The following is a 26215-nucleotide window of genomic DNA, read 5'->3' on the forward strand; positions in this document are numbered from 1 at the left end:
CATTTCTAAAAAAAAAAAAAAAAAAAAAAAACAGTTGTTTTTGGGCATTTTTTTTTTTTTTTTTTTTTTTTTTTGGGCTGTTCGTCGACTGCTGCCAGAACCACCAATTGAATGTAAATTTGTAATACCGATTTTTTTTGTTGGTCAATTGGAATATTTTTTTCATCCGGTTGGATTGTTTGTTTTAAAATTTGTTTCGAAATCTGTTAATTGGAAGCTGAGGAAAATTTATTTATTTGTTTGTGACACGAATCTTTTATTACGTCACGTGTTACGCATTTTCTGTGACCAAATTAGAAATCCCTTTTTATTCGACCGATGAATAATTCACAAGATTCTTTGTGGAAAACGAATGTTGAACACAATTAATAAACAAATTGTATAAATGATATAAAATCGACGGATATCTAGCACAGAAATTCAACAGAAATAGTTATAAATTAAAAGGATATTTTCCGTTATTCCATAAATGCATTAGGATATTGTTCAAATATATATTTATTTATATTTTATCACATTTTTATATATATTATATATTGTTATAATTATACTTATAATATATTTATAATATAGTATATTATAATTATATTTATAATATATTTATATTAGATTATAATTATATTTATAATATATTATATTATAATTATATTTATGTATATTACATATTATATTTTATTATTAAGAGGTTGCCACTCATTCGAAACATCACTTCACGAATTTAGCACGGTCTGATCATGCCCAGAAGCGATTTAACCCAGAACGCTTTTGTGTTCCACGGTGTACTCCGCGAGACAATCACGATTTATGGTCGTTGCTTCGAAATTACCGTTTCAATCCGCGACAGTTTCGCATTTTTTCGGAAAATGCGCCCTCCAGGTACCAGAGATCTATACCTGGTTCGAGAACTATCAATCCGTGTCCTCTGTTCTACAGAGGCGATGTATGAATCTTTGGACGAGGTGAAAGAGATAATCGACGCCTGGAGGCGTCGATTTTTCATCTTCCGCTGTGTAATCACGGTTTATAGATTGAAATTGCAAATGCGAAACGTGCTCGACGTTGACAAATGAAATCTTTTCACCGATTTCTCGTCGACGACGTTCCTGCGACGATCGAGAGTTAAAAAGAAATTTGTGAAAATTTTTTTTACGTTGTTTCGATTGGATCGAACTGGATTATTTCTGTGAAAATGGAGTTTTTTTTTTTTTTTTTTTGTAAGTGTAACGAAGCTAAGAAACTTTGCACGTAACATTTTATCGGTAATTTCGAGAAGCGATAGGCACTTGCACTTGACAAAATATTTTCTTATGATCCGAGCAAGCATCGCGCCTCTGTTTGACTGCGCCAGCATCCAAACAAAGGGCAGGTTGAATTACGGTATGAGGGTGTGCATAGTGGATTTGTGTCTCGCATATTTGATACATGCCGTGATATACTGTGAAAGAGTCTCCTTCATTATACGGCAATTAACTTATTTTCGTACTTTCTATGTTTCTCAAATTGGACAACTTCCACGAGCGCAGAAATTATCGTTTCGATTCACCTCCGCAACTATGGAAGAAAGAATTCTCATCCCGAAATTATGTAAATAATTCAGAAATATGTTCCAGAATTGATAAATTTTTAACTCTGTGCTCCCGAACTCGAAAGGGGGGGAATGCATGGAAGTGGATTCTGGGAAATGAAACGTGGGATGGAAAAGTAAGTTTCAACTCCATTCGCGGAGATATTTTTTGAATTTTGTAAAGCTTGCGCCTTTTCAACTTTCTCGGGGTGTAAAAAAAAAAAAAAAAAAAAAAGAAGAAAAAGTTCGACAAAGATGCCAGTCTTTTGATTTTCTTTCTTTCCTCAGGCTCTCTTCTCGCGATTGTAGCCGACACGGTGGCGTTTTTTTGTTTCGTCGAAGGCCGTGAATGAAGTTTCTATGCGTACGCATGTTTCATCGACTCCGATGCGATTCATTCACAATACGTTAATTTAATTCCGCGTGCAATCGCATTGATGTGTCATTTGTTTCATCCCGGCATCGTCGTAAGTATGCAACGCATCATCGCTTCTTTCCCATGGTTTCCCTCGAGGTCGAAATAGTCCTATGTAAAATCACTTTGTCCTGTGAAGCAACTTCAGTAAAAAAAAATTTTCTGTATTTTTTTTTTTTTCATGGAATAATGCCAATGTTCGTAGTTAAAATTTCCCATTTGTTGTTTCAAAATCGCGTGTCATTTCTCGCGCGATTCGAAAAGAATTAATAATTAAATTGCTTCCTGGTTATTAACAACCAAAATTGTCAAAAGCACAATTCGTTTTCGATGTAGCGAGTGCTCAAATGGAATATTCCTCTCGTTTCAAAGCGGGCGGATTGAAAATTTCGATTGCCGCCGGGTAAATGGGAAAGAGCCGCAGGGGAAAGTTAAACGCTGGCCTATATCACGAAGTGTAACTTTCTTTGTTGTCGAGTATCTCACGTTATAGAGAGAACTCTTTCCCTAGACTTCTCTTATTACGCGCTTTGTCGGATGTTCGCGAATTGTGTACGTTAACCGTGAGATTGTGCAGCTCAACGGAGAAAATTAGTCGCCAGTGTCGCATTTCTTAAAAAAAAAAGCGTATTTTCTCTGCTTACGTCGAAAGTCTTGAGAAAAAAAAGAAAAAAAAAAAAAAAGAAACAACGGAAGCCGAACGGAATCTGAAATTTTCGTTTCGTTTTCGATCGATTGGCCGGACGTTGGTCGAACAATCGGGCGAAACGTCGATACTCGGCTATTCAGAAGCAAATTTCGGCGCTTTCCAATGTTATTCTCTCGTGACACGTTTATCATTGAACGATCGAAGGGGACAGCTTTGTTCGTCGTTATTCTTTCGTCGCATTCCGTCCATTGTAAACATCCATCCGTGTTTCGTTCCTTCTCTTTGGGTAATGGAATTTTGGCCAAAATGAAACGAGTTGGAGCGACTAGCTTGAAAATAATCTTGAAAATTTAACACTTTCCGTGTGTACTTGGCTTTGGTTTGTTGACGGGGAAAAAATTAACGTGAATGAACGAATGGCAATATCTATTAACACTAGAACAACCGACTCGAAACATATTCTACAGATAAATTGTTATAATTAAAATAAACGGATTTGAAATATCGAAATATCGAATTGAGTATCGAACGAGAATTGACAATGTGAAATTACGAAATATCGAGAAATAATATCAAATGTTTATTTAAATATAAAATATTCATTTTAATCGAGTATTTCTAATTTCAATAGTAATTTTCGTTTCAACTATTAAGTTATTTTAGAATAACAAGCACGAAATGACCAATTAATTTTGCAAATTAATTTTCTGAAAAATCTCAGAAACTTTGCCTCGGATATTGCATCTAACGTTATTATAAAATTATTCCTGTGGAAGGTGTGCTTTTAAAACGTTTAAGCAGTTTGCTCGAGTTAAACACGAGTGATTCTGGAAAAGGTCTGCGACACTTTCACCTTCGCTGAAAGAGAAACTCACGTAGAATCAAACGACATTGGCTTGGTTAAGTTGACCGAAAGACCGTGCCGGAAGTCCCGTCTGGTAGGATGGCTTTCCGCTTCACTGGTTTCCTGTTTCCTCGGGGTCTTCTTTTTCTTCGGCAACCGACGACACGAACGCTGCATCTCCTTTCGTAGGCTGCCTTCTTTCGCGGCCGATAATCCTGCGTGTATTTTCCACACGCGTAACCGCGCGTGCACACACACGTACGCACATCACTCGCCACGATGTAGCCGCAGAACCACCGGAGCTTGGAATAGGAAACACGACGTGAGACGAATTTCTAATTATCTCGTCGATGAACTCTACGAAATCAGAGTTATCCACCGTTTGACAAAAGATTTCTTCCGTTTTCGCTAACTACGTTCTCGCCTACGTTCCGTCTAATTGAACTTAAAGACAGTACGCCAGTTGCTAGATTTTACCGCAAGAAGGTCTTGAGATTTTTCGTAAAACGCGCGGATAAAAGCGGCCGTCCTCGCGACACGAGAATTCCACGTTTTTCTTCGTGCACGTTCAAATTACCGCTGGTTAGACCGATAGAAAGTGTTTAGCTTCTTCAGCAAATTCTTCTTCAATGTCGTCTCGTGGCCGTGCACTCGATCAAACGAAATATTTCTCTACCTGCGATGTTCTCTTTCGCGGATTATTTCGAACGTAATGTTATTTTCACGCGTATTTCACGCAAATTCTCGTGTTAGCTCTGAAAGAGGAGATCTTCATCTCTCGTTCAATTTTAATCTTTCGAATTCTACATCAAACGCGATTGTTTCAAGGAGGTTTGTGCTCTGCTCCGTGATTTCAAGGCAGTCTTTGTGTTTATAAATGGAACTACACACTCTGCTTTAGTCGAGTGTCTACCCTACTTCAACGCGAATTCACTGACTTACGATGCCTGCCTATACACCCGCATGCACATAGAAAAAAAGGTACATTTCCATTTGAAAGAAAAAAAAATTTTTTTCAAAACATCCTTCGTACATAGATAGACAGATGGATAATTTTTATTTCCACAGCCAAGAAGGTGGACTTGGTTTACATTTCGCTTTTGACTTCATTCTTTCCTCTCACTCTCTACTAGTTTCTACTCTACCTACGCTATACTTCACTTTTATACTGTACTTAACAAATTAAAATCGATTGAATTAGTTAAATCCTCATTTCCTTGTTCCCTAACTTATTGCTCTAATTTTCTACCCTGAGAATGTGCCGCGCATTGCCTCTTCGTACGTAGATATCGAAATAAAGTTTCACCTGCTTCTGGAAAGTCTTCGAATTTTTTTCTCCGACTCACTCCGCATTGAAGAAAAGTTCACGACTTCGCAGTCACGTAATCAGCGATTACAACGCGAAACACCTTCGACCATCGCGACTGTCCGTGTTTCCATTCGACACGGGACGAAACCCGTGTAAGTTCGGACTCGTGTCGCTGTCGCAGCAACACACGATCGAAACGTTCGATTGCACGGGACGTGTGCCGGCTAGTAGATTACGATTGGCGGTATTTTTTTTTTTTTTTTTTCCTCTCCCGACAATCTGGCAGGTACAAAGTGCGCGTGGTCGTCCCGGGTCGAGCGTACACGTGCTCGCAGGCAAAGTGCGGCTCGCCATCGACTTATGCACTCGACAGACGTGCCCAAAGGGAAGCGAATTTGCATACAGAGAGCGCAATGAATTCATGACTTTGCGACTTGGACGTCCAGTTTCTCTTATCCCCTCTCCCCCGGTGAGAACGTGAGCGCAAATTTCGTCTACTGTCGCTGCTCCACCGCATAACAAGTGGAAAATGTTCCTTTGAATGTCGTTCTGTTCCATTTGGCCTAATCTGGTAAATCTCCAGAGCCTTCCAGAAACTTCTGGCACATGTCAGAAATTTTAATTTCAATTTTAATTTCAGATACAGTTCAGTTTAGTCATTCTTTTTTTTTTTCCCCCCCCCCCGAGTCAAAGAATAATTTTGAAATTCACTTTAGAACCTTTTATTTTTACTTTTTTACATTCGTGTGTTCTCGCGAGTATCCTGAGCGCGTGGGTTTTTATTTCGTTACGTAAGTTGGAAGTGCCTCTTGTTCTCACCGCGTTATGAATATCAGCTTGCGTGGCGTGTGTTTCAAGTTCCAACTTCGCGCACAAAGCACGGCTTTCATGTCTGAGAGCAGCACTTTGAGCTTTTGAGTAATTCATTGCGGGAGTGACGCATCGTACACTATAAATAAATTTTTTGACGCTGGTGTTCATCTTACGTTGAACGGAGGAGAGACTCGACGCTTCTGTACATTGATCTTCACCTCGATAAATAGATATATCGATCTTTAACGTAAAACCGGTATTATTTAAATTCAGGATTATTTAATAGAATACACGAATTTCGCACGTTCAAGTTTATTGATAAATTTCTTATTAATCAAGCAATAACTTCACGACCGGTTTCTTTGGAACATTTCCAGCATCGGTATTTTAGGATCACCTGCAATCGAAGGGATTCAGACTGTTAAATGTTTCAGATATATCCACCTAGATATTCCAAAGACGAACCTGGAAGATTTCGTGAAAGTCGTTCGACAGCACGATGTAAATGAGCGAGAAAGCAGTAGGGTAAGCTTTGGCCATGAAATAAAGTCGTTCTCTTTTGTCATCCGTGCAGCACGACGCTTTAGGCAGTAAGAAACTGATCGCTCTGGCTAACCGGTACGGCATTCGTATCGTCAGAAAGGCGATCGAGATAACCACTGAAAAGATTTATTCCTTCAAATGGAAACGAAATCAAAATTCACTTGAAATCGAAATGAAGTTCCTTCGTTTCTTTTTTTCCTAGAATGATTTCTTCAATACACTTTCAAACTTTCGAATCTCCAGGCAAGAGTGTCAAGTTTGAAGTGCACAAGTTTCACATTATCACGAATTTTATATTCGCTTAACATTTAATTCAACAATTTACTCACCCAGTAGAACAAATTGCTTCAACTCTCTCATCCTCCACGATCCCTCGATCTCTTTCAATATGTACAACTCGTAAATAATCAGAGCGTCAGTGGCGATCGATGTGATCATGGGCATACCGATGAACATGATGGTGAACCACACGTAAATGTCCGCCATGTCCCCTTCGAAAAAGTCGTATATATGGAGTCCAATGGCGATTGATATGATGCACGAGGACCACGTCAATAGAATACCCTTCAGCGTAGTGGTTTTCTTCAGCATCTCGTGCCCGAAAGACACCTGCTCTCGAAAGATACCGATGTACAGTATGAGTTTCAAAATCGAGAGCGTGATGATGGAAACATCGAAGCTGATCATGCACACGTAGTCCATGTTTAACTTCATGTTCACGTCGATGGACCATTTGAGAATCTCCTCCAGAGGTTCGATCAGGATCACCATGTTCGAGCATGCCAGACTCACGACGTAGAGATTCGAGGAGGTTCTCATGGATGGTTTGCAGACGATCGCCAGTATAATTAGAAAATTCAGGCTGATCCCCAGAGTTAACAGAACGAGATTGATGACTCGCGCGTCGGACAGCGGGATGCTCAGTGTGATGACGTTGATCTTCGTGGGGACTTTCTTCGTTGCCCTCGTGGCCACAACGGGGAACGTCATTTCTCTGTTGTGAAAGTTCTGCAGCGAATTTGGAATCTCCATTTCCCCCTCTCACGTTCAGCGTAGAAATTTTCGATCAGTATATTCTCTTGTGGTCTCGAAGTTTGACTTAGCTTTGTCGTCGAAGTGGTGGAAAATGGATTTTTCGGGTTCTCATCACTCGCGTTGTTAATTTGAATTGAACCACGATGCTTGGAAGAAAGAACCAACTTGCCTTCGTTGATTCGCCAGTCGAGTCAACACTGAATGAAAGAAAGGGCGGCAGCTCGAGGGTTTATCTTCAATATTTTCCACCGTGTCCCACCCTTTTGGGAATTTAATATCCTGTGGCACAACGCGAGTTGACTTGGATCGACCGTGACACACTAATCGACACGCGACATTCTCATTTTATTAAGTGCTCTGTTTTGTCCACAATGATATAATACGCGTCGTACTGCTAGCGTTTAACGTTCGTTGCGAACTGGCGCTTATCTTTCATATGGTTTACAACGAATAACTGATACAATAATTAAACTTGTGTGAAGCAGTAACTTGTTCTGTCGACGAAAAGGGTATCTTTAATCGTGCTCTTTTGATACTTTCTCGAAAAAATTCCAGAAAAAAAAATCACTTCTTCCAAATTATGAAGTAAAGCTTAAAGTTGTACTAAAGTTAAATTTTTAGTGCATTTACAATTCAACACAGAATATGATACAGTAAATTTATTGGTTTTAACAGTATAGGTTTAATATAGTGTTTAATATAGGTTTAATGTAGTATAGGTTTTCAGTATAGGTTTGATATAGCGCAATTACAGTTATAGTATAATATAGGTTCAGTATAGGATTGATATAGCGCAATTACAGTTATAATATAGTATAGGTTTTGTTCGGCCTTGCCGAACACAAAGGAGGTGGGGTTCGCACCGCAAAGGACAAACTCATCGAGCCAGGGAAAGCAATTTTACAATTTCTAATTTCTCGACGGCAGGGATCTCTCGTGATCATATTTTATGTCCTTCGTTATCTTGCATCTTCTATTGTAGTCACACCGGACTACCAATTCCAATGTTCATCATGTTCGACACTCAATTTTAAGGCTCGATGAAGGACTTCATCGCAACTTGTTTACAACGTTCATAAATCCATATTGCGAGGGACACATCCTGGGACCGTTAGGAAGTGCAGATACTACGTTTTGGGACTGACCTCACTCACATCTGGAAGCAACTAACATACCTCCCTAAACCATAGAATTCAGCTATATAAGACCAACGTACAAGAAAAAGAATCAGTCAAGTTTTGACAATCGCGTAATACACACACAAGTTTCGGAGCAACCCATCGACGTACGACAGGTCAAGGTTCGACTATCAAACTCACTCAAATTTTATCAATCTTCCTCTTACAACTTACATTTCTCAATCCTACCAATCTAACTGTGAAACAATTCTATCTTGTGAATCAGCTGACTTTCATTAACGTTGAAAGACAGCAAGCCACCGATCTGCTCCACGCTACTTATAGGTCGAAGTCACGCAACAGGTTTAATTCAGTATAGGTTTGATATAGTGCAATTACAGTTATAATATAGTATAGGTTATAATATAGTATAGGTTTTCAGTATAGGTTTTATATATATAGTATAGGGTCAGTATAGGTTTGATATAGCGCAATTACAGTTATAACATAGTATAGGTTTAATTCAGTATAGGTTTGATATGGCGCAATTACAGTTATAATATAGTATAGGTTTAATTCAATATAGGTTTGTGTTAGGTTTGGGTTAGGTTTGGGTTAGGTTAGCGCAATTAGAGTTATAATATAGTATAGGTTTTCAGTATAGGTTTTATATATATAGTGTTCGGTCTTACCGAACACAATGAGGGTCAAAATGTGATGCGACAAAATATATTCATCGAGCCAGGGACAATAAACTCCTATCTTGTAACTTTTTCTATGGCAGGGACCTCCCGCGACCGTATTTGATATTTCAAACTGACATTTCCGTATTGTAGTTATATTTGACTCCTAATTCCAAGGCTCAATGAGTTTCTTTATCGCATCGGTCCCCACCATAAACAGGACACTAATAAACCGGCAGGACACTGAAGATAGAATCGTTTTGTTCCAAGAAGCAATTGTTAAATTTACTTCTTGGAACTGACCCTGAAAATGTTTGGAAAAATCCACTTTTCCGATCACAGGATCGGAAAGGAAACAAAGAGGGCTCGGATATATAAGAGCCGATTCCGAAACAAAATAGTACAGTCTTATTCTCAGTTTTAAATCAGCAAGAAAACCTCCCGCGTGTCTGCCGGTTCGCGTCCCCAAACCCAGTGCATTCCAGGGTAAGAACAATTTAGAGAACAAAAGAAAAAATACTCTTGTTTTTTTTTCTAATCATACGTTCAGTGCCCAATATATTTCTGTGAGTAAATATTTAAAAAAGTGTTAGTCGTAGGATTCAAGTCACACTCTTTAATCAATATCACAAATCAAATGTTACTTTGAACTAGCTGCACTTCATTAACGTTGAAGGCAGCGAGCCACCGATCGGCTCGTACGTCAAAGAAAAGAAAATACATAGAACTAGATCGGCACGCTACATATAGGTTTGATATAGCGCAATTACAGTTATAATATAGTACAGGTTTTCAGTATAGGTTTGACATAGCGCAATTACAGTTTTGATTATTTCAGTATATACTTCCTGAAAAAATGCACGCCAATGAAAAAAAATTTACGTCGCGAGATTGAACTCCTGTCTACCTAATTCTACTTGCGGTACGCGTCAGAGTCTGGCTCTGTCTAGTGAAAGATATTAATTCCTCCAATTAATTTCGTTCGTTTCTCAGATGATAACTTCGAATTCGAAAAATTTCGAAAAAATTCGAAGCACCGTCGAATTGTCTTCGTCCATCGTGCAGAATATACCACGGAGGGAAACCCTTGACCCTGACACCACGGCCGGAGCGATTCGCGCTGCAGCAACGACCAGACGACCAGCAGCGAAAATAGTCCTCTACTATAGTAAATCGTGTCTCGTCCGACATACATATGCATATACTTCGTCTGTTGGAGGAAAGAGCGTCGTAGGCTCGAACAGAACGGAACAGGAGAAATGCAGCTTAGAATCGTTGCGTCGATATAGTTCGTGGGGGATGGGAGCGAGGTTGTCGCTGGCAAATGGCCATAGGCGAAATATCGGTCGGTATTCGTAGCCCTGATGGATTTATCGGTCGGATTTGTACGTACGTGCAACGCTCGCGAGGATCGTTCCGTCCTCGAAAGTGGAACGATTCGACTGTCTCTCGAATCTCTGCCATTGTACGCTCACAATGGACGGGTGCTCGCGAGGAAAGGAGAATCCGCCAGATGCCAAGTTTCCCTTGAAAACGCGGTTCGTGAAAGGATGCGTCGAATCGAAAGGTTGGGTGATGATACGCGAGGGAGAGGAGCAAGGATGCTGATCTTCTCTCGCGTTAGGTTCGCAGTTAAGGGTGTTAATCGCGCATTGCGAGATATCGTTCGAAATGTTTATCTTCTCGCGTGCGGGGATTGTATCGAAGTACATATAAAGAGGAAATAACTCGTTGTTCTCTTTTGATCGAGTAGATAGAGATCTTACACTTGGAGAGTCACGTAATTTCTCGAGGATGTATCTACAACGTGTTTCATTCTTTTATCAAAAAAATCTTTCTCTCGATGATGAGGCGATTACCGAATCTTCCACGACCGTTTCGCAAATTATCAGAATTCCTGTGTTGGCGTTCGTACGTTCTCGATGCTCTCTCGGGCATCTCTCTCTCTCTCTCTCGCGCGTTTTCATCCGTGGGCCAGGTGTGTCGCTCAGTTTTGCGGGTTCCTCCGTGCTTTTTTTTTTTTTCTTCTTGCCTTTCGTCTGGTTGGATCGGGTTAGGGGCCAAATAAGTGCAGTGGCACGGCCAGGGCCACAACCGGTTCGCCGCTTGTTGGCCCGTCATTACGACGTAACACAAGCGATCCTGTACAGCGCTTCGGACAGCACCGATAATCACGAGTTTGTGCATTATCATCGGAACGGTCGGTATTCTTTCCTATTATTACCGCCAGGCTTATAAAACTATAGCACGTTACAGTCGGCGTAATAAACGTTACACACCCCATTTTGTTGTCTACGTTCGGTCCATTCTAATTGTTAGAATTATTCTGTACGAAGGACGTTAGACTTCTTGTCCACATAAAGGAATTTATTATTACATTTAGATATTTTCGAATAACAGCAATAAGGGCTCGCCCGTTTTTGCTGACATTCTAAGTATCTAAGAAATAATTCCAAGCATTTAAAATGATAGCAAATGATCCGAACATTCTATATATTTGTATTCTGACAAACTGATCGTCATTTTTGTAGTACCATTGGTCTTTCTTCTTGGATAATGTATGGAAATGAATCGTCAAGCTTATATTAATTTAATTTTGTAATTGCTCGAAAGATGATATAAATTTTTATTTCCAGCAGTAATTACAAGCTTTTCACTTTCAAAAATTTAAATAGAGATGAAATTCAGAAATTATAACCCAGAAATAAATTTTGGTGTCTATTAAAATTGTTTGTTCCTCCTCTTTCGTGGGTTGGATTTAAACCGAATTATTACTTGTCCATCTCTCGACGTGCCAACATTTAAATTAATAAAAATAAATTTGGCTAAAAAATTCGATGGACACACATCAGCCACGATACCTACAATGCTTGCAATCCTCAAATTTCCTTAAAGATACCCTAAAAAAATCCCTTAAAAATCGCCGTGGCAAAGTGTCAACATTGTTCGGCGAACGAAATTGTTCACGCGTCCGAGAGGAATGCGTCGTGCGTGCGTTAGTCGCGAGCACGAAACGTCCCTATGCACTCGATATCGCAAAAGAAAGAGTCGATCGCGAGTGCGGGGCCGCGCCACCGCAACCTCGTGCTGCTGCCGCTGCGGCCACTTTGCCGCCACTTGGCCCTCTTCGTCCGAAGAGAACGAGGCTCGTGATATTTTACGCGTGACCGGTTCGGCGAGTTTTTCCCAACGGCCGCAGCCGTGATGCGCAACATTCGATACTCGGGGCGCAGGTGCGCGCTGAAAAAATTCGCGCGAGCGCAACCCCCCTCCCAATCATCGAAAACGCGTAATCTCGCGAGACGTCGCGTTCAACGAGAAGAGACGAGAAGAGCTTACGTGCAGGACGCGTTCATTATGTTCTACAGACGTGTCTTTGCTGTTTCTCCTTGGCTCATTGTTTTTCTATTCGGATAACTGCATCTGCGTTTGCATTTACATGTCGCACTTTGGAAAAAAAAACCGTATAGATTATACTTTGAGCGATGCAGAGTGTTTCGTCCTCTTGCGTTGTGATTATGGCAGTGAAACGGAGGAAATGAATGATTCTTCTCTCGTTGCGTTGATTAATTTTTTTTTTTTTTTTTTTTTTCTTATCACTAGAACTACCGATGATTGAAGTATAAAATTTTGATTTTTTTTTTTAACCTCTTGCGCTGGAATAACGTGCCACGCGCGTCGAGAATTTTTTTCCCCCAAAATTGCAATATTCTCTCAGTTTTAGGTATATTTAAATAGAAACGAAATAGGCAGAACTAATAGAAATAATAAATTTATTACTTCTCAATAATTTCTATCTATACCGACGAGTTCAAAATGAAAGCGACGAATTATTGTATATACGGTTTGGTCACTCGTTACGGTCCGCAATCAGTTGCCAGCGCAATTGGTTAATGAGGAGATATTAAAGTGAAAAAAATGGAAAACTTTACTTTATGATAGCAATTTGCAATACAAACTTTTGTATGTACATTTAAATCTCTAAATATGCATTGTATCTACAAGATTTCCAACAGAGATTGATCATTTTGACTTTGTTCTAACGTTAAATCACGCAAGGCTTTTATGCAAGACTGACAAGAAGCGATAAAAATCATTGACTTTTATATTTAATACGTGAACGATTTACGCTTCGACAGAGGAAGATCGAGTTCCACTGGAACGGGAACGTTTTTTAATCCCGCCTCCCTTAATTGAACCAACGATACGGATAGGAATGTGACGAATGCTCGGAAACTTTTTAGCTTACAAACCGATCGGCGGCGAAAGTTTCGGAGGATTGTGCTCATATAAGTGGAAAATCCTTAAATCCCCGGGGCGAAAAATGGCTCTACCGAACCTGGAATTACCACGTCGATCACCTTTCCAGAATGAAGGGTTAAAATCCCACTTGACACGTTCAAATCCTTCTCGGGCGAACGTATACGCTTTAATCGATGCAGAATTCTCTCTCGGACGTGTGCGTCAATTGTTTGAATTGCACACTTGCGTTATTTTCACCTCTATACATATATATCACGCGAGTCACCCCGTATATATCATATATTGTATATCTTCCATGATTTATAAGCAGCGACTATTTTTCAGATTTCATCATCAGATTGAAATCTCGTCTAAACGAATAAATTTAGTCTTTCTATTCAGACGACACGCGAATCACCCTGTTTATATCATATATTGTATACCTTCCACGATTTATAAGCAGCGACTATTTTTTAGATTTAATCATCAGATTGAAATCTCGTCTAAACGAATAAATTTATTCCTTCTATTCGGACGAGAGATCATTTATTTGAAATTGTGTTCAACGAATTTGCATCATTTGAATTATTTAACGATTGAACGATAGCGATTTCAGTAATCGACTGTTTCGTCAGTTGATGTTTCAATAATCGAGATTTTATTCTACAAGATTTTTCGCTACGTCAATTCCTTTCTTATATATTTTATTCGAAAAATGTTCTTTTCCATCTCGTCAAAAATAATATCAGTATTTTTTTAACAATAGGTTGTTTCAATCACGCGACCTTGTTTCCTACCGAACAAACATACTCGTAATGAATTATTCCTCAGCTTTTCGTTCCCTTCATTTTGCTGGAAGAATTCTACCGCGAAATTCAAGCTTCTCGTCCCCTATCTTGCCACTTCGCCATCTTCTTTCCCCGCTTCTCGTCGTTTCCATTTTATATTCATTCGTTGCCAAACACCGATCTTCGTCTGAATTGCTTAGGCATACCTTAACCGCATTTTCAGCCGTCGCTGACTGAAATCGAATGTACTGAAATCCACAGGTGAGATCCGATATTAAACTCTCGGTGGTTTCTCGCGGTGCGAGGAGAAAGTGACGTTTTTCCAAGTTTGTTCTCGCTTACATTACCTTTCACAGGTTCGTATCCCCTCACGTCATCTTATCGCGCTTTGTCTTGCCTTCAGTTTCTCGTTCGTTGCTTGACTGATTAATTGATGAAAGCAATTAGCGATGTAATTAGCTTCCCTTTTGGTCACCAGTTCTTCAAGTAGATTTTATCAAAAGGAAAATTTGTTTAAATAAACATATTAAACAACTCAATCGGGATGAAACGACCTTCTACAGAATTTCTTTCAACTGCAGTTTTCTTAGAATTTCATGTTTTTCGCCCCTTCGTCTTTCGTCCGTTTCTTTAATTAATTTAAAGCAAACTGTATCAAGCGTTTCAGAAGACGATAGAAAATAATCTTCTCTTGGAACGTATTATGACGTAGCTTCAGTTAAGATGCAGAATAAATTTTTAACATTCCATCTCTTGAGGAAACCTTTTCCAACTTCACTTCGCCCTAAAATTTCATTTTTCTTTTGTTTCTCTTTTTTTTCATTTCTCCGTCCTCCAGTTGTATTTAAGAAATCTCACCTTTATTTTCGTAACAAATGGAAGCTAAATATTTTATCCTTTTATTCATTTCAAACCAAGCTGTATCATCTTAGAAAAAGAAAAAGACTGCTACTTCGTGCGAATATTTTAATCACTTGCTAAGCTTTTCAACTTTATTTTTATAGTGATTTCTCTGGAAAATTTATACTTCTACCTATCATTTATAAATAAAACATTTGGCTCTCATATCTATCGAAGAATGAAATTTCGAATATTTTACACTTATTTTCAATACGGTAAAAGGAGAACGATCTTCCGCGGAGTTTCTTTCAACTCCTCCCTCGAAATTATACTCTTTTACTTACATTTTTACGAGCAAAAAGCGTTTGCATTCTACTTTTCGCTCTACACCTCGCAAAACAAAACGTTCTTAGGACTCTCGTTAGAGTCTAGAACGAGCTAGCCTTTGCTAGCCGAACATTAACATTCCACGCGAATTTTTAATGCCAAAGAGCGCAGAGCCTCTTAAAAAAAATTTCGCTTTTTCATCCTCGAGCTCGAACCGCGTCCAAGAATCGCTTTCAACGCTCGACGACGAGCGGGCGCGAAATTTTTTCACCCGGCCTCTTCATCAACGATCCTTCTCTCGCAGCGAGAAGCACTGCCAACTTTCTTCTTGCGTCTCCGCGTAATTGTTTAGGCTGGCGTTCGAGATGTTCGAGGCTTCGGTCCGCGAGATCTCGCGAAAAAGAGGAGATTCCAACCGCGGAACTCCGCATTGCGGAGAAACGCGATCGCGCTGACACACGAATCTGCCACACGGTCGACGTTTTACTGCCGTAAACTATGATACGAAAATAAATTCATCAACCCAGGGATAATAAGTCTGTAAAATTATCACTTCCTTTACGGCAGGAATTTCCCGTGACTGGAAATTTTTTATGTTTTTTTTTTTATTTCTCCTATGTTTTTTATTTTTATGTTTTTTCTATAAATTTTTTTTGTTGTAGTCATACTTAACTAACAATTTCAGGGCTCGGTAAGTTCCTTCGTCGCAATGGCCCTTACTAAAAAGATAAAAATAAAAATAAAAATATCCAATAAATTCGGTTGTCTCGAGAACTGTTACCTGGTAACTATTTCCTCAACTTGTGATCTCGAAAATTTAGTAAAATAAATTTTTGTTGTTGTAGTCATAGCTAACTAACAATTCCAAGGCTCGGTAAGTTCCTTTGTTGCAATGGCCCTTACTAAAAAGATAAAAATAAAAATAAAAATAACCAATAAATTCGGTTGTCTCGAGAACTGTTACCTGGTAACTATTTCCTCAATTTGTGATCTCGAAAATTTAGTAAAATAAATTTTTGTTGTTCTAGTCATACCTATCTAACAATTCTAAGGCTCAGTAAGTTCCTTTGTCGCAGTGATCCTTACTAAAAAAATAAAAATAAAAATAAAAATAACCAATAAATTCGGTTGTCTCAAATGGTAACTATTTCCCCAACTTGTGACCTAGAAAATTTGAAAAAACTATTTTTTGCGGAGTTTCATGATGCGTCACGTGGGTCTCACTCATCCTCTCCTCATCAAGTCGCAATTAGGGTATTGGTGTGACTTGCACACGAACTGGGGCTTTGGATTTTTTTGAGAAACCAATCGCAACGTAACAGAAGTTCTGAAAGCTGAAAATCAGTTCAATTTATACATTCGAACAGTCAAAAGTATCTTATCTTTTAAAGCAATTCAAATCTCATTCTTGGCGAGTGAATAAAAGTTTATCAAACCCAACTTCGTTCAATCGTACAATCTATACCTTTGAAACAGCTATTGTTCATTAACGTTGAAGCTATCGATAAAATTTCCGTTCGATACGTAGATTTAGATCGGTACGCTATAGTATTATCTTCTAATTTTGGAGACGCGATTTTTCATCTAGCTTCTCCACGCGGATAACGATCCACGTACGTGGCAGCTCGCGTTTTAATTCTCGCGCGAAAATTTCGCGTACACACACACATGAATAGGCCACGCGTGAAATTGCAACTATGCACACGACGGTGAATAATGAAGCCTAGTGTTAGCGTAACCGCGTTGGCATTATTCATCTCGTATACGTCTCGTTGATCGAGCAGAAGAAGCTTTTTTGCGTTGGATAAAATAAGATTGATGGTGGGGCGCGCGGTTTTTGAAGTGTCGTTGTGCCGGCAATGGACTTGAAACGACTGATAATTGTGCAAGTGATGCGACAGTCGATGAATCATACTGCGCGATGGCCGCGGTTATGGCTAAGTTATATATTGAAATCGTGCAATTTTCAGCACGGAATTTTGAATGGATTTCAGTAATGGAATAACAAAGTTGATGAAATTCACGTCGGAATTTGTTGCGTTTTATAAACCTTTGCATTACGTTCTCGGAGTTAGATTAAAATTTTGTAATTTCGTAAAATAATTATTTCAAGTGGAATAACTATCTGTCGAGTAAATTGAATCTGCACCGGATATTATTGTAATTTGCATATTAAACGAGAGAGACATAAATAATTTGCGTCTAAGGTTGACTGTTTTAACAACTGCAGATAGTATAGTTTGAAGAACAGTGAACGTAGCTATTAATAAAGTTTACGACTACGTTGTTTGGGGTTATGAATACTATACGTAGTTGCAAATACGTACGCACTATGGTCCGTTTACGCAGCAGAGTAATTTTATTTTCACGTAGCGCGACATTTCAGTATCGATAATAACAATTTGTAATAACTGCTCGTTATTACGTAGAAACATGTGCATAACACTACATGTGCAATTTCTTTTGAAATGTTGATTTAGTCGAGCATTGTTGAGAAGCTAGAATTTAAATATATAGCAATCAAAGTTACTTGGCGTATCTTGAGATAAAAATAATTTCTTGAAATTATCAATGACTACTAAATTTAACATGATATTATAGTAGTGTGATGATTTAACAAAACTTTGATTGAGATTGATATCTTAATGCTTGTAAATATGGGCAAAGAAAGTCATATAGTAACTTAAAGAGTTTGAAAAGTCACAATCTACAAATTTGTAAAATCTCAGCGATTTAACACTAATTACCAAAATGGCCAAAATGATCACTTGAATATTTTTGTTGAATATTTTAAGACAGTGTATTCTTGGAAACTCGAATGATTCTTCGTAAAACACATAAATGAAAGCTTGTGTACTCTATTGTGTTATAAAAATTTTCTTTTACTTTATGATGGAAATTTTATGCTTGAGTTGTCGGTAGTTCTACTGTATGAAAATACAGAAATTCTCTAACTTCAAACTACATAATTTTTTACAAAAAACTTTCGCTTTACTTGATTTTTATTTAAAAAAAAAAAAAAAAAAAAAAGAATCAGACGCGAGATGAATGATTGACATACAACTTCAAACTACGTAATTTTTTTAAAACAATCTTTCGCTTTACTCGATTTTTATTAAAAAAAAAAAAAAAAAAAAAAAGAATCAGACGCGAGATAAATGATTGACATACATGAATGTTTTCAATTTCTCAGTTTGCTTACGGCGTCCTGACGCCTCCTGTGGTCGATTCTTCGCGGGCGTCGAAACGGAAATAACCTCGCGATAGCAGCCTCGCGTTTACGCCTGTAATGTACGATCTCCTGTTCTGCCGTTTCCGGTTTTTCGCTCGGTCCCCTCTCGTTTCTTTCCTTTCTCTCCGCTTCTCTCGGCCATCTCCGCACGTCGCCAAGTGGATTTTTACGAGAAAATACGATAATCGTCCCCGGGTGCAGTATACAGACTCAGGAAGCGGCCTCGATGCCACTTTTTCAAGCTACTTGATTTTCCATGAGAACCTCGTTGCCAAAAACGGGAAAATCATGCCGAACGTTGTTGGCAGCGTGGCTTTCTTAGCGGCGAGTATAATTGTAATTCTTCCTCGTTGAGAAGAGTTGCGTTGTCTCTTGCATTGTCCTTGTTTCGTCGCATGCTCGCTGCTAAATTTCCTCTTCGTCGCAGTTTTCAAAATTTTTCAAAGTCGACTCGTGGAAAATATCTCGGACAATTCTCGTGGCTGTTGAAGATAAGATAAATGTACCAAAGTCTACGTATGATGAAATAATTCCTGATTCAAATTATTGCAAAATATAGATAATTCCTCTTTGTGACCAATGCGTACGCAAGAAAGTTCAGGAAAGATGTAGCGAGTACACACGTGCAAAAGTCTGAAAGTATCACAAAAGTTCACGACGACGGGACGTCGATTCTTATTCGAGAAGGATAAAAATTTCTCGGCACACGACGCGTACGTAGTTTTACGTTCAGTCTGATTGCAGAAACTTACCCATTGTACCGTTAGAGTCGCTGCAGAGTCCCGTAGATATCCTACCAAAAAAAAAAGTGGCTAATGTAAGCGAAGAAACCGAAAGAAACTCGCGAACACGTTGTACACGGTGGTCGTCTATAAATACGCTTACGTACATTGTCATTCAGGGCAAGGAAGGCTTGTTAAGGTCATGCATAACGCGTAGAGGATAGTTTTGGGAGGGAAATAATGCGTAGGAAGGTCTAAACTTTCCGACTTCTCGATTCCGAGAACGTTGAAATAATTTTTGTGATATTGAGATATTTACTAAAGAAAAAAAGAAAAGAAATTCTGTATTAAAAATTTTAACAATTAGTGAAATAATTCTAATCAATATAATAAACTTTAATTTTTTCTTGAAATAGAATAGAATTTTAAAATAGATTTAATAACAGTAATGTAATTAATATAATTATTAATATAGTTATTGATATATGAAAAATATTGCAAATAATTGATTTTTATTACTGTTGGAAAACTGATTGTTGATTTTTGATAACTAATTAAATATGAAAGAATTTTATTTCAGAATTATCTAATATTAAACACATTTAGAATAAATAATATTTGTTACAAAATGTTAATTTTCTTCTGCTAGTCAGATGAATCAAAGAGAAGATTATCATGAAATCCGGTATGGTCTAGTGGCTAGGATACCTGGCTCTCACCCAGGAGGCTCGGGTTCGATTCCCGGTACCGGAATTAATTTTTTTTTTCCTATTTTTTTCTTGCACATCGACAGCCCAAGACTACTATATAATATATCACGCTGGCATTTGTCCAAATTTAATTTTCGTGATAAAATCGGATGTCAATATTCGTATGAGATTTGTGCTCATTCGTCACTAGTCAGCGTGCCAAAAGTATCATTCCAACGAAGCAAAGTTCTTTAGATGCGTGTCCAAGTATTCGTAAAGAACGAAAATTAAATAAAATATTTAAAAATTCGTTGAATTTGAAAAATCTGTAGGCAGAAACATTTGGCGTGCGTGCTACGATGCCTCGCGATGACAACGCGATTAAATTAATTCTAACGGTTTCACAATAGTTTGTTTGAAAACAGAAAATCGATGAACGTGAATTTCAGAGACAGAAGAGCTTCTGAAGCAGCCTCGGTTAAAGGGTGTTTTTGTAACTTCAATCGAATACGAAGAAGCGAAGACTGCTCTATCTGTCATTCTTATCTGTGTATTGTAACTCTCGTGTGCGAACACTGTCTATAATTTGTCCTTTGAGTGGTGTTCCCGTTTCTTTCGTATCGCATCCTGTCATTGGTCTCCTGTTTGCATTGAGCAGATTTTTTACACGTGGTACATTATCAACAACTATACAATTGCTATGGATAAACATCGTTTATCAGAAAGATACTAGGTATAGGCGATTTTTATTTTCGTGGAATTTTAATTGCATCTTCGATACACGCTTCAGCGTAATTAACATAATTGCTCGTCTAACGCTGCAATTTAATTTCACATCATGTAACCAACATCTTGTGAACGATTTTGAAATCTCTTCAAAGAAAGTTCGTTCAGTCAGCTCCTAATTTCAGATATTATCCAAGTTTACACCGTAATTCCGCCAGTTCGCTTCAACGCAAAACGTACAAAACTGGATCCATCCATCAGCAACGATAAGCACGAGCAATGGAAGAGAAAAAAAAAAAAAAAAAAAACGAGCCAGTCGACTGATATACACAAGCGCGTAATCGCTCGATTGACCCGAATCTCTGCTGCGTGAATCAAGTCTGATTCCTGGACGATGCGAGTTCGTTTCTTCCTTCCCCTCTTTTTCACTTCTCTGAAAGAAAGAAACCTTCGTACGGAAACGTAACGTGTATCGAGTTGCCTACGTTAGCGTGGGTGCCCTCGACGAGCGAAAAATAACGCGGTCGCATTGTTACCGAACCCTGAAAGCGACCACGAAGACAGCCACGCCAGCTTAGCACTCGAGCACGTACTCGCTCCGACCACTTTTCTTGGCCCCTCGAAATTAACGCCGACCACTCAGCCGTACCATTTAGCGTGTCGGGGCTATGCCAATCCGGCCGCTCTCTTTCTGCCTTTTCTCCACTCTCCCTCTCTCCCTCTCTCTCTCTCTCTCTCTCTCTCTCCTCCTCGTCACCGATAGGTACATCGTCTTTTGTCAATGCGAGACCTCTCCCTTTCTCGTCAATTTCCCTTTCGACGCGTGAAAAACGCGCCTTTTCCTCTTCGTTGCGTTGTGAAAGAGCTTTAAATTTGTTTGCGTGTCATCTCTGACCCTATACGTACAGACGTGTCCTTTTTTTCTCTTCATGGAATTCAAATTTTGGAGCATTTGTGGCCCTTTGTCATCGTCATTTTTGAAACATGGCTTTTTAACTGTGAATTGAAGTTGAAATTTAGACTCCTTTTTTTTTGAGGCTTTTTTCACTCGCGCGAGAATTTCGCGACAACTTTTTCTTTCAAATTTAATTTGAAACATATATTCTCGACCAGCCGAGCAGCTTTTCGTTGAGAACATTTGAGAAGAATTTCTACGTCCGTAAAAGTTTATTTGGCGATGGTTTCGGTCGGGAAGAGGGTAACCAACGCGTTGAAATTTATTTCCGAGTTTCCGCGAGGAAGAAGACTATTTTTGATGATCGTCGAAGATGACGAGGCGTCCGACGACTCTGTGAAATACGGAAAGATATTTCTACGCTGTTTTGTTCCTTTTCGTAAAGTTAAAACAGTCGTAACGTTGACTCACGTTTTTCAAGAATTTTTGGAGATATCCGCCGATTTTCCCCAGAGTTTTAGAATTTTAGAAGTTTCATGGATCTAATTTTAGGCAATCTCACTGATTTCGATTGATGCAACTGTTAGTCACGCTCGCGCAATAAACTCCAGTTATACGTGTACTTCCGTCGTCTCTAAATTTGTATTTCCCGCATTCAACGTATATATTGCAGCAATGACGTATTAAATATTAAAAATATAAAAATAATGTAAATAAAGTATAAAATATAAAATATAAAAAAGTATTAAAAATCAGTATCTACGATTTTTCTTCACTGCGATTGTAATCGTCTTTTAATCGATTCCACACTCACGCTTGTAACCTAAATTAGCTCGCACATAAATCATCGATTATTCAGGATCTTGTAGCCTTAGAATCGGACTGCACGTATTTATGCAAATTCGTGCATCTATAAACGCGACCAAAGAAACAGAACGTATGCAGTTCTGAAGTATTTTTTAATTTGATGTTTTCACAGATTATTTCACAATCTTGTAGTTATCTGAAATTAGTAAATATTTAACATACAGTGAAGAGCATAATTGTGACAGTGACAGTGAAAAATTGTCGATAATTTAGACTGACATAACTTTGTAAAAGAAGATCATGCAACAATCCACTCGTAGCCTCGTTTTAAAGCGTGAAGCTTCTGTTTTGAACAGTCTCGTGAGTTCTGATCGTAAACATCTGAAAAGAGATGCGAAATTATATAAATCTTTCCCCTCGAAAATTATATAAATGCAAACGCCTTGTAAATGTAAGAAGTTTGAAAAATGTTTTTCATGACTTGGAGATTGAAATTGATTCTCTTTGCAGTCGACATCATCCTTAAAACTCGCTGTACAATTTTTTTTCTTCAGCATTTTATTCAACTTTGAATATTAGAGTTAAATAGAGTTCTTCTACGGTCGTTTAACCCTAATATTCAATGTTCAGTAAAATGGTGGAAAAGAAATCGTACAAGTTTGAACAATTCGTCGTAAAGGATAGAAACTTCGATCTTCAAAACGACGGTAATTTCACATTTGAGTGCAAAGTTATCTTCGAAGAAAATGAACCTCACGCTTTGAAATGTGATCTTATCGTTATATTTTTTTTACAAAATTACACTGTCGTTGATATTATTATGCTCTTTATTTAAACTTAATGAATATGTAAAGATAGTATACAAAATACTTTTAAGAGTCGCAATGTACCGAATGAAAAAGAGTCACGAGGTAAAATAAAATGGCCGTAGATTTTCATACGCTTATGAGAACTTGCCATCAGTGTACTCGACTATTTGCAACACCACGTGGTGACGAAATTTTAACGATCTCCGAATTGGCAACGCTTATGAGAGCAAGTTACTGACACCTTCTGGTAAGAAGGAAACAAACAACGTTCCGATCGGATTGCAATCATTTTCAAGAACTCTGTTGAAATTGCACACCGCGGGAAAGTACACGTTTTACATCCTGTATCCTGTTTCTTTTGCGGAGCAAATGTGATCAGACGTGTTCCATGTCTCTCTCTCTCTCTCTCTCTCTCTCTCTCTCTCTCTCTCTCTCTTTTCTTTTCTTCTTTCGTATTTCAAATTCGTACAAGATAACGGTATCGAGACAAGCGTGAGCTAATATTGTTCGTTCTTGGGTAAAAAGGGGACGCGATAGAGAGTGCGAAGCGATGAAATTGCCATGGTCGATACGTGTGTTATGTATGTATGTATTTACCGTTACCGTAATCCCAGTTGTACGACTCGAACAAAGTTGGATCACGCTGTTCCTCACCAGCCCGAATTTTTATACGTTTTCGCGAGACTTAGTTTGCAACATTTTTTTCTTAACGCGTTTAAATATGAAGAATTTGTCACTGGTATTTTCGACGCGGTTGTCTTTAGAAATCGAGATTCGTGGAGAGACTTTGCAACTCTCTGGTGAAAGGAAAAGAAAGTGTCGTTTTTTGGTCGTCTGATTCAAAGATTAGACACTTGGTAATTATGAAACTCGGCTTCTTGAAATCCTCTTCAATTTTGGCCTGTTGGATTTTGAGAGACTTTGAGATCTTGGAACCTCGACTGTTCCGCTGTTCAAACGTCTCGAATAGTCGAACATTCAAAGCTTTGAACTTCCGAAACTTTTAATACAATCGAATCTGAAATTCGAAAGTTTTACAGTTTAAATTCGAAAGTTTGGAATTTCTACTATTTGAGAAACTTGAAAATTCGGAGCTCGAGAAATTTGTAAGTTTTGAAACTTGAGAAGAATGGAATACCGAGATTAAAAAATTGTTGAGACTTTGTACCAAAACGTCAATTTTATCTCGAAATAATTTCAGTGAACACTGAACATTCATCGATGAAGCTTCCTCTTTTTCAATGTTTTTTTTTTTCTTTTCTCACTCCAAAAATATCAACAATCATACGCGCGACGAAGCGACAAAAAAAAAAAAAGAAAATACTTCTCGACGAGCGTCAAATTATTCCTACTTATTATAATTAATTAGAAACTTGTTCTTATGCTATGTCGTTTTCCTTGAGGATCCTCGATGGAGGCCACGTTTCACCGGTGTATAACATTGGAGAACGAGAAGAATGGCTGATGAATATCGATACGACATTCATTGATTCGTTGAACACGATTTCTTAGTACTTGTTACTGTCGCTATCGATACGCATTGTGTTACGCTACTTGTACGCACCGCGGATCACATTCCACGTGTAATACGGTAATAAGGTAAACGCATGAACACGTATGAAACGAGCTGAACTTCGTACGGTTCATTCGGGTTCACGCTGTTATTAAAGTTTTACTTTTAGTTCTCTTAAACTAAACCTTCCTTCTTAAACTTGTTCCGTAGTGATTAAAGTTTCAGTTTTAGTTATTAAACTTCGTCGAATGAGTTCTTTCAATGCAACGGAGGAAATTTGCATTATAGAGATTAAAATGAGAGAGGCACCTATATGAAACGATACGTAAGATAAGGGAAGGAACAAATTTCTCTGAGAGATGATTAAATTCAACATTGCAAATTCAGCGAGTTTCTAGACGAAGTTAGGTGCTTTTCATTTTAATATTACTGTTTCGACAAATTTCTGTTTTAGTTTTTCAACTGTCTGCGTTTGTTTGAAACTAAAATGCCATTTGTTGAATGTTTAGAATATCTGTCCAAGTTTTATTTATTGATAATTCTTTTCCTTTTTTTTGAATTATCGTTGCAAGTGAAATGAAAATTATTATTATAGTATGAAATGAAAATTATTATTATTATAGCATGAAATTTATTACCGTTATGTTAGTATAATTAAAATATTATTGTTACAAGTATGAAAATTGCGGTGAATTTGTTCTTTATTGGATCGTAACAAAAATGTTTTCACATGTGGTTCATTTGATACGAGGTTGCACGATAATAACTATTCGAATAACATTGTATTATCCCAATTGAATTTTGCCTCGGTGCACACTCGTACATTTCTCCGCAATTCGCCTTAATCTGTCTCTAAGAAAATTGGCCGCGAGGCATCACGTTGTCGTCGCGTTATCCTCTTTATTGTTTCCGCAAAATTTGTTCCGCGATTATGTGGCAAGACTTCCGTATGATCACGGTTTTACGAGCCTCTCGTTCTCTGCCCTGCAATTTACCTACATTCTGCCGGCAGGTATAAAAAAAAAAAATATTTCCTCCCCTTAAGGGGGAGACGCGTTGCCGCGAAATGTGCCTTGGAATTTCTTGGAGTAAAAAAAAAAAGAAAAAAATTCGCGACGGGGAATCTTCCGCGTCTTGTCCGCGCAAATTTATTCCGTCCCATTTAAATTAACGCCGGCAGTTGCATAATTCACTAAACGAGCATTATACCAAATAATACCAACAGCTTGTGAAATATCTCATTTAAAAATTGAGAGTGAAAAAAGCCTCATGGTAGAAGAAAACAGAAATTCCATCAGTCAATGGGTATTAGAATCATTTGTTACAACTTTTATTATTTATTAATATTAATTTAAATTAAATAAATTTATATTATATATATAAATATATAAATTTATATTATATTTATTTATGTTTATTTTAGTTAAATAAATATAATTTTATAGTTAAATAAATTTAACTTTATGATTGCAAATGATTAAAGATTGAAAATCCACCGTGTACTATAAATAACATAAGAGAAAATTAACAGAAGGCTCCTTCTGCCATTTACATCGTTCATCGTTTCAACGCTGGTCGATGCATTCTAATGTACGAGTATTAAAAACGTATATCGCCCGTACATTGAATAACGCTGAGAGGCATTTAATGGC

The 26215-nt window shown here is 38.1% G+C and overlaps 2 protein-coding genes and 1 non-coding gene across 6 annotated transcripts in view; 2 read left to right on the forward strand and 1 right to left on the reverse strand.

Moving 5' to 3' along the window:
- LOC122531946 overlaps nucleotides 1-26215 on the forward strand; it is a 125966-nt gene that overhangs the window by 5346 nt on the left and 94405 nt on the right. Inside the window, exon 1 of one of the 4 annotated variants that reach the window (XM_043660287.1) lies at nucleotides 24623-24641. The exons of 2 other annotated variants lie outside the window; for them this stretch is intronic. The gene's annotated coding sequence lies outside the window, so the exon portion shown is untranslated. Of the gene's footprint in view, nucleotides 1-24622; nucleotides 24642-26135; nucleotides 26154-26215 lie in introns of those variants that run through there. One more of the 4 variants, XM_043660286.1, reaches the window with a different exon arrangement.
- Nucleotides 5905-7451, reverse strand: LOC122531950. Its single transcript, XM_043660303.1, has 3 exons — nucleotides 6467-7451; nucleotides 6060-6253; nucleotides 5905-5991 (listed from the first exon to the last, which is right to left on the reverse strand). Exons 1-3 carry the CDS (start codon nucleotides 7167-7169, stop codon nucleotides 5929-5931), a joined length of 960 nt encoding a protein of 319 aa, XP_043516238.1. The 5' UTR covers nucleotides 7170-7451; the 3' UTR covers nucleotides 5905-5928.
- Trnae-cuc lies at nucleotides 19806-19877 on the forward strand. The gene has a single exon. It is a non-coding gene; the product is annotated as a tRNA-Glu (tRNA).

Source organism: Frieseomelitta varia, unplaced genomic scaffold (genome assembly GCF_011392965.1).
Source record: "Frieseomelitta varia isolate USP_RPSP 00005682 unplaced genomic scaffold, Fvar_1.2 scaffold_428, whole genome shotgun sequence".
Lineage (NCBI taxonomy): Eukaryota > Metazoa > Arthropoda > Insecta > Hymenoptera > Apidae > Frieseomelitta > Frieseomelitta varia.

Excerpts from the sequence above, each read along its gene's own strand:
- LOC122531950 (XM_043660303.1), bottom strand. The coding sequence starts at position 7,169 with ATGGAGATTCCAAATTCGCTGCAGAACTTTCACAACAGAGAAATGACG. Across the intron at positions 6,254-6,466 it reads GAAGCAATTTGTTCTACTGG|TGGTTATCTCGATCGCCTTT; the intron begins GTGAGTAAATTG and ends AAATCTTTTCAG. Across the intron at positions 5,992-6,059 it reads ACTTTCACGAAATCTTCCAG|GTGATCCTAAAATACCGATG; the intron begins GTTCGTCTTTGG and ends CTTCGATTGCAG.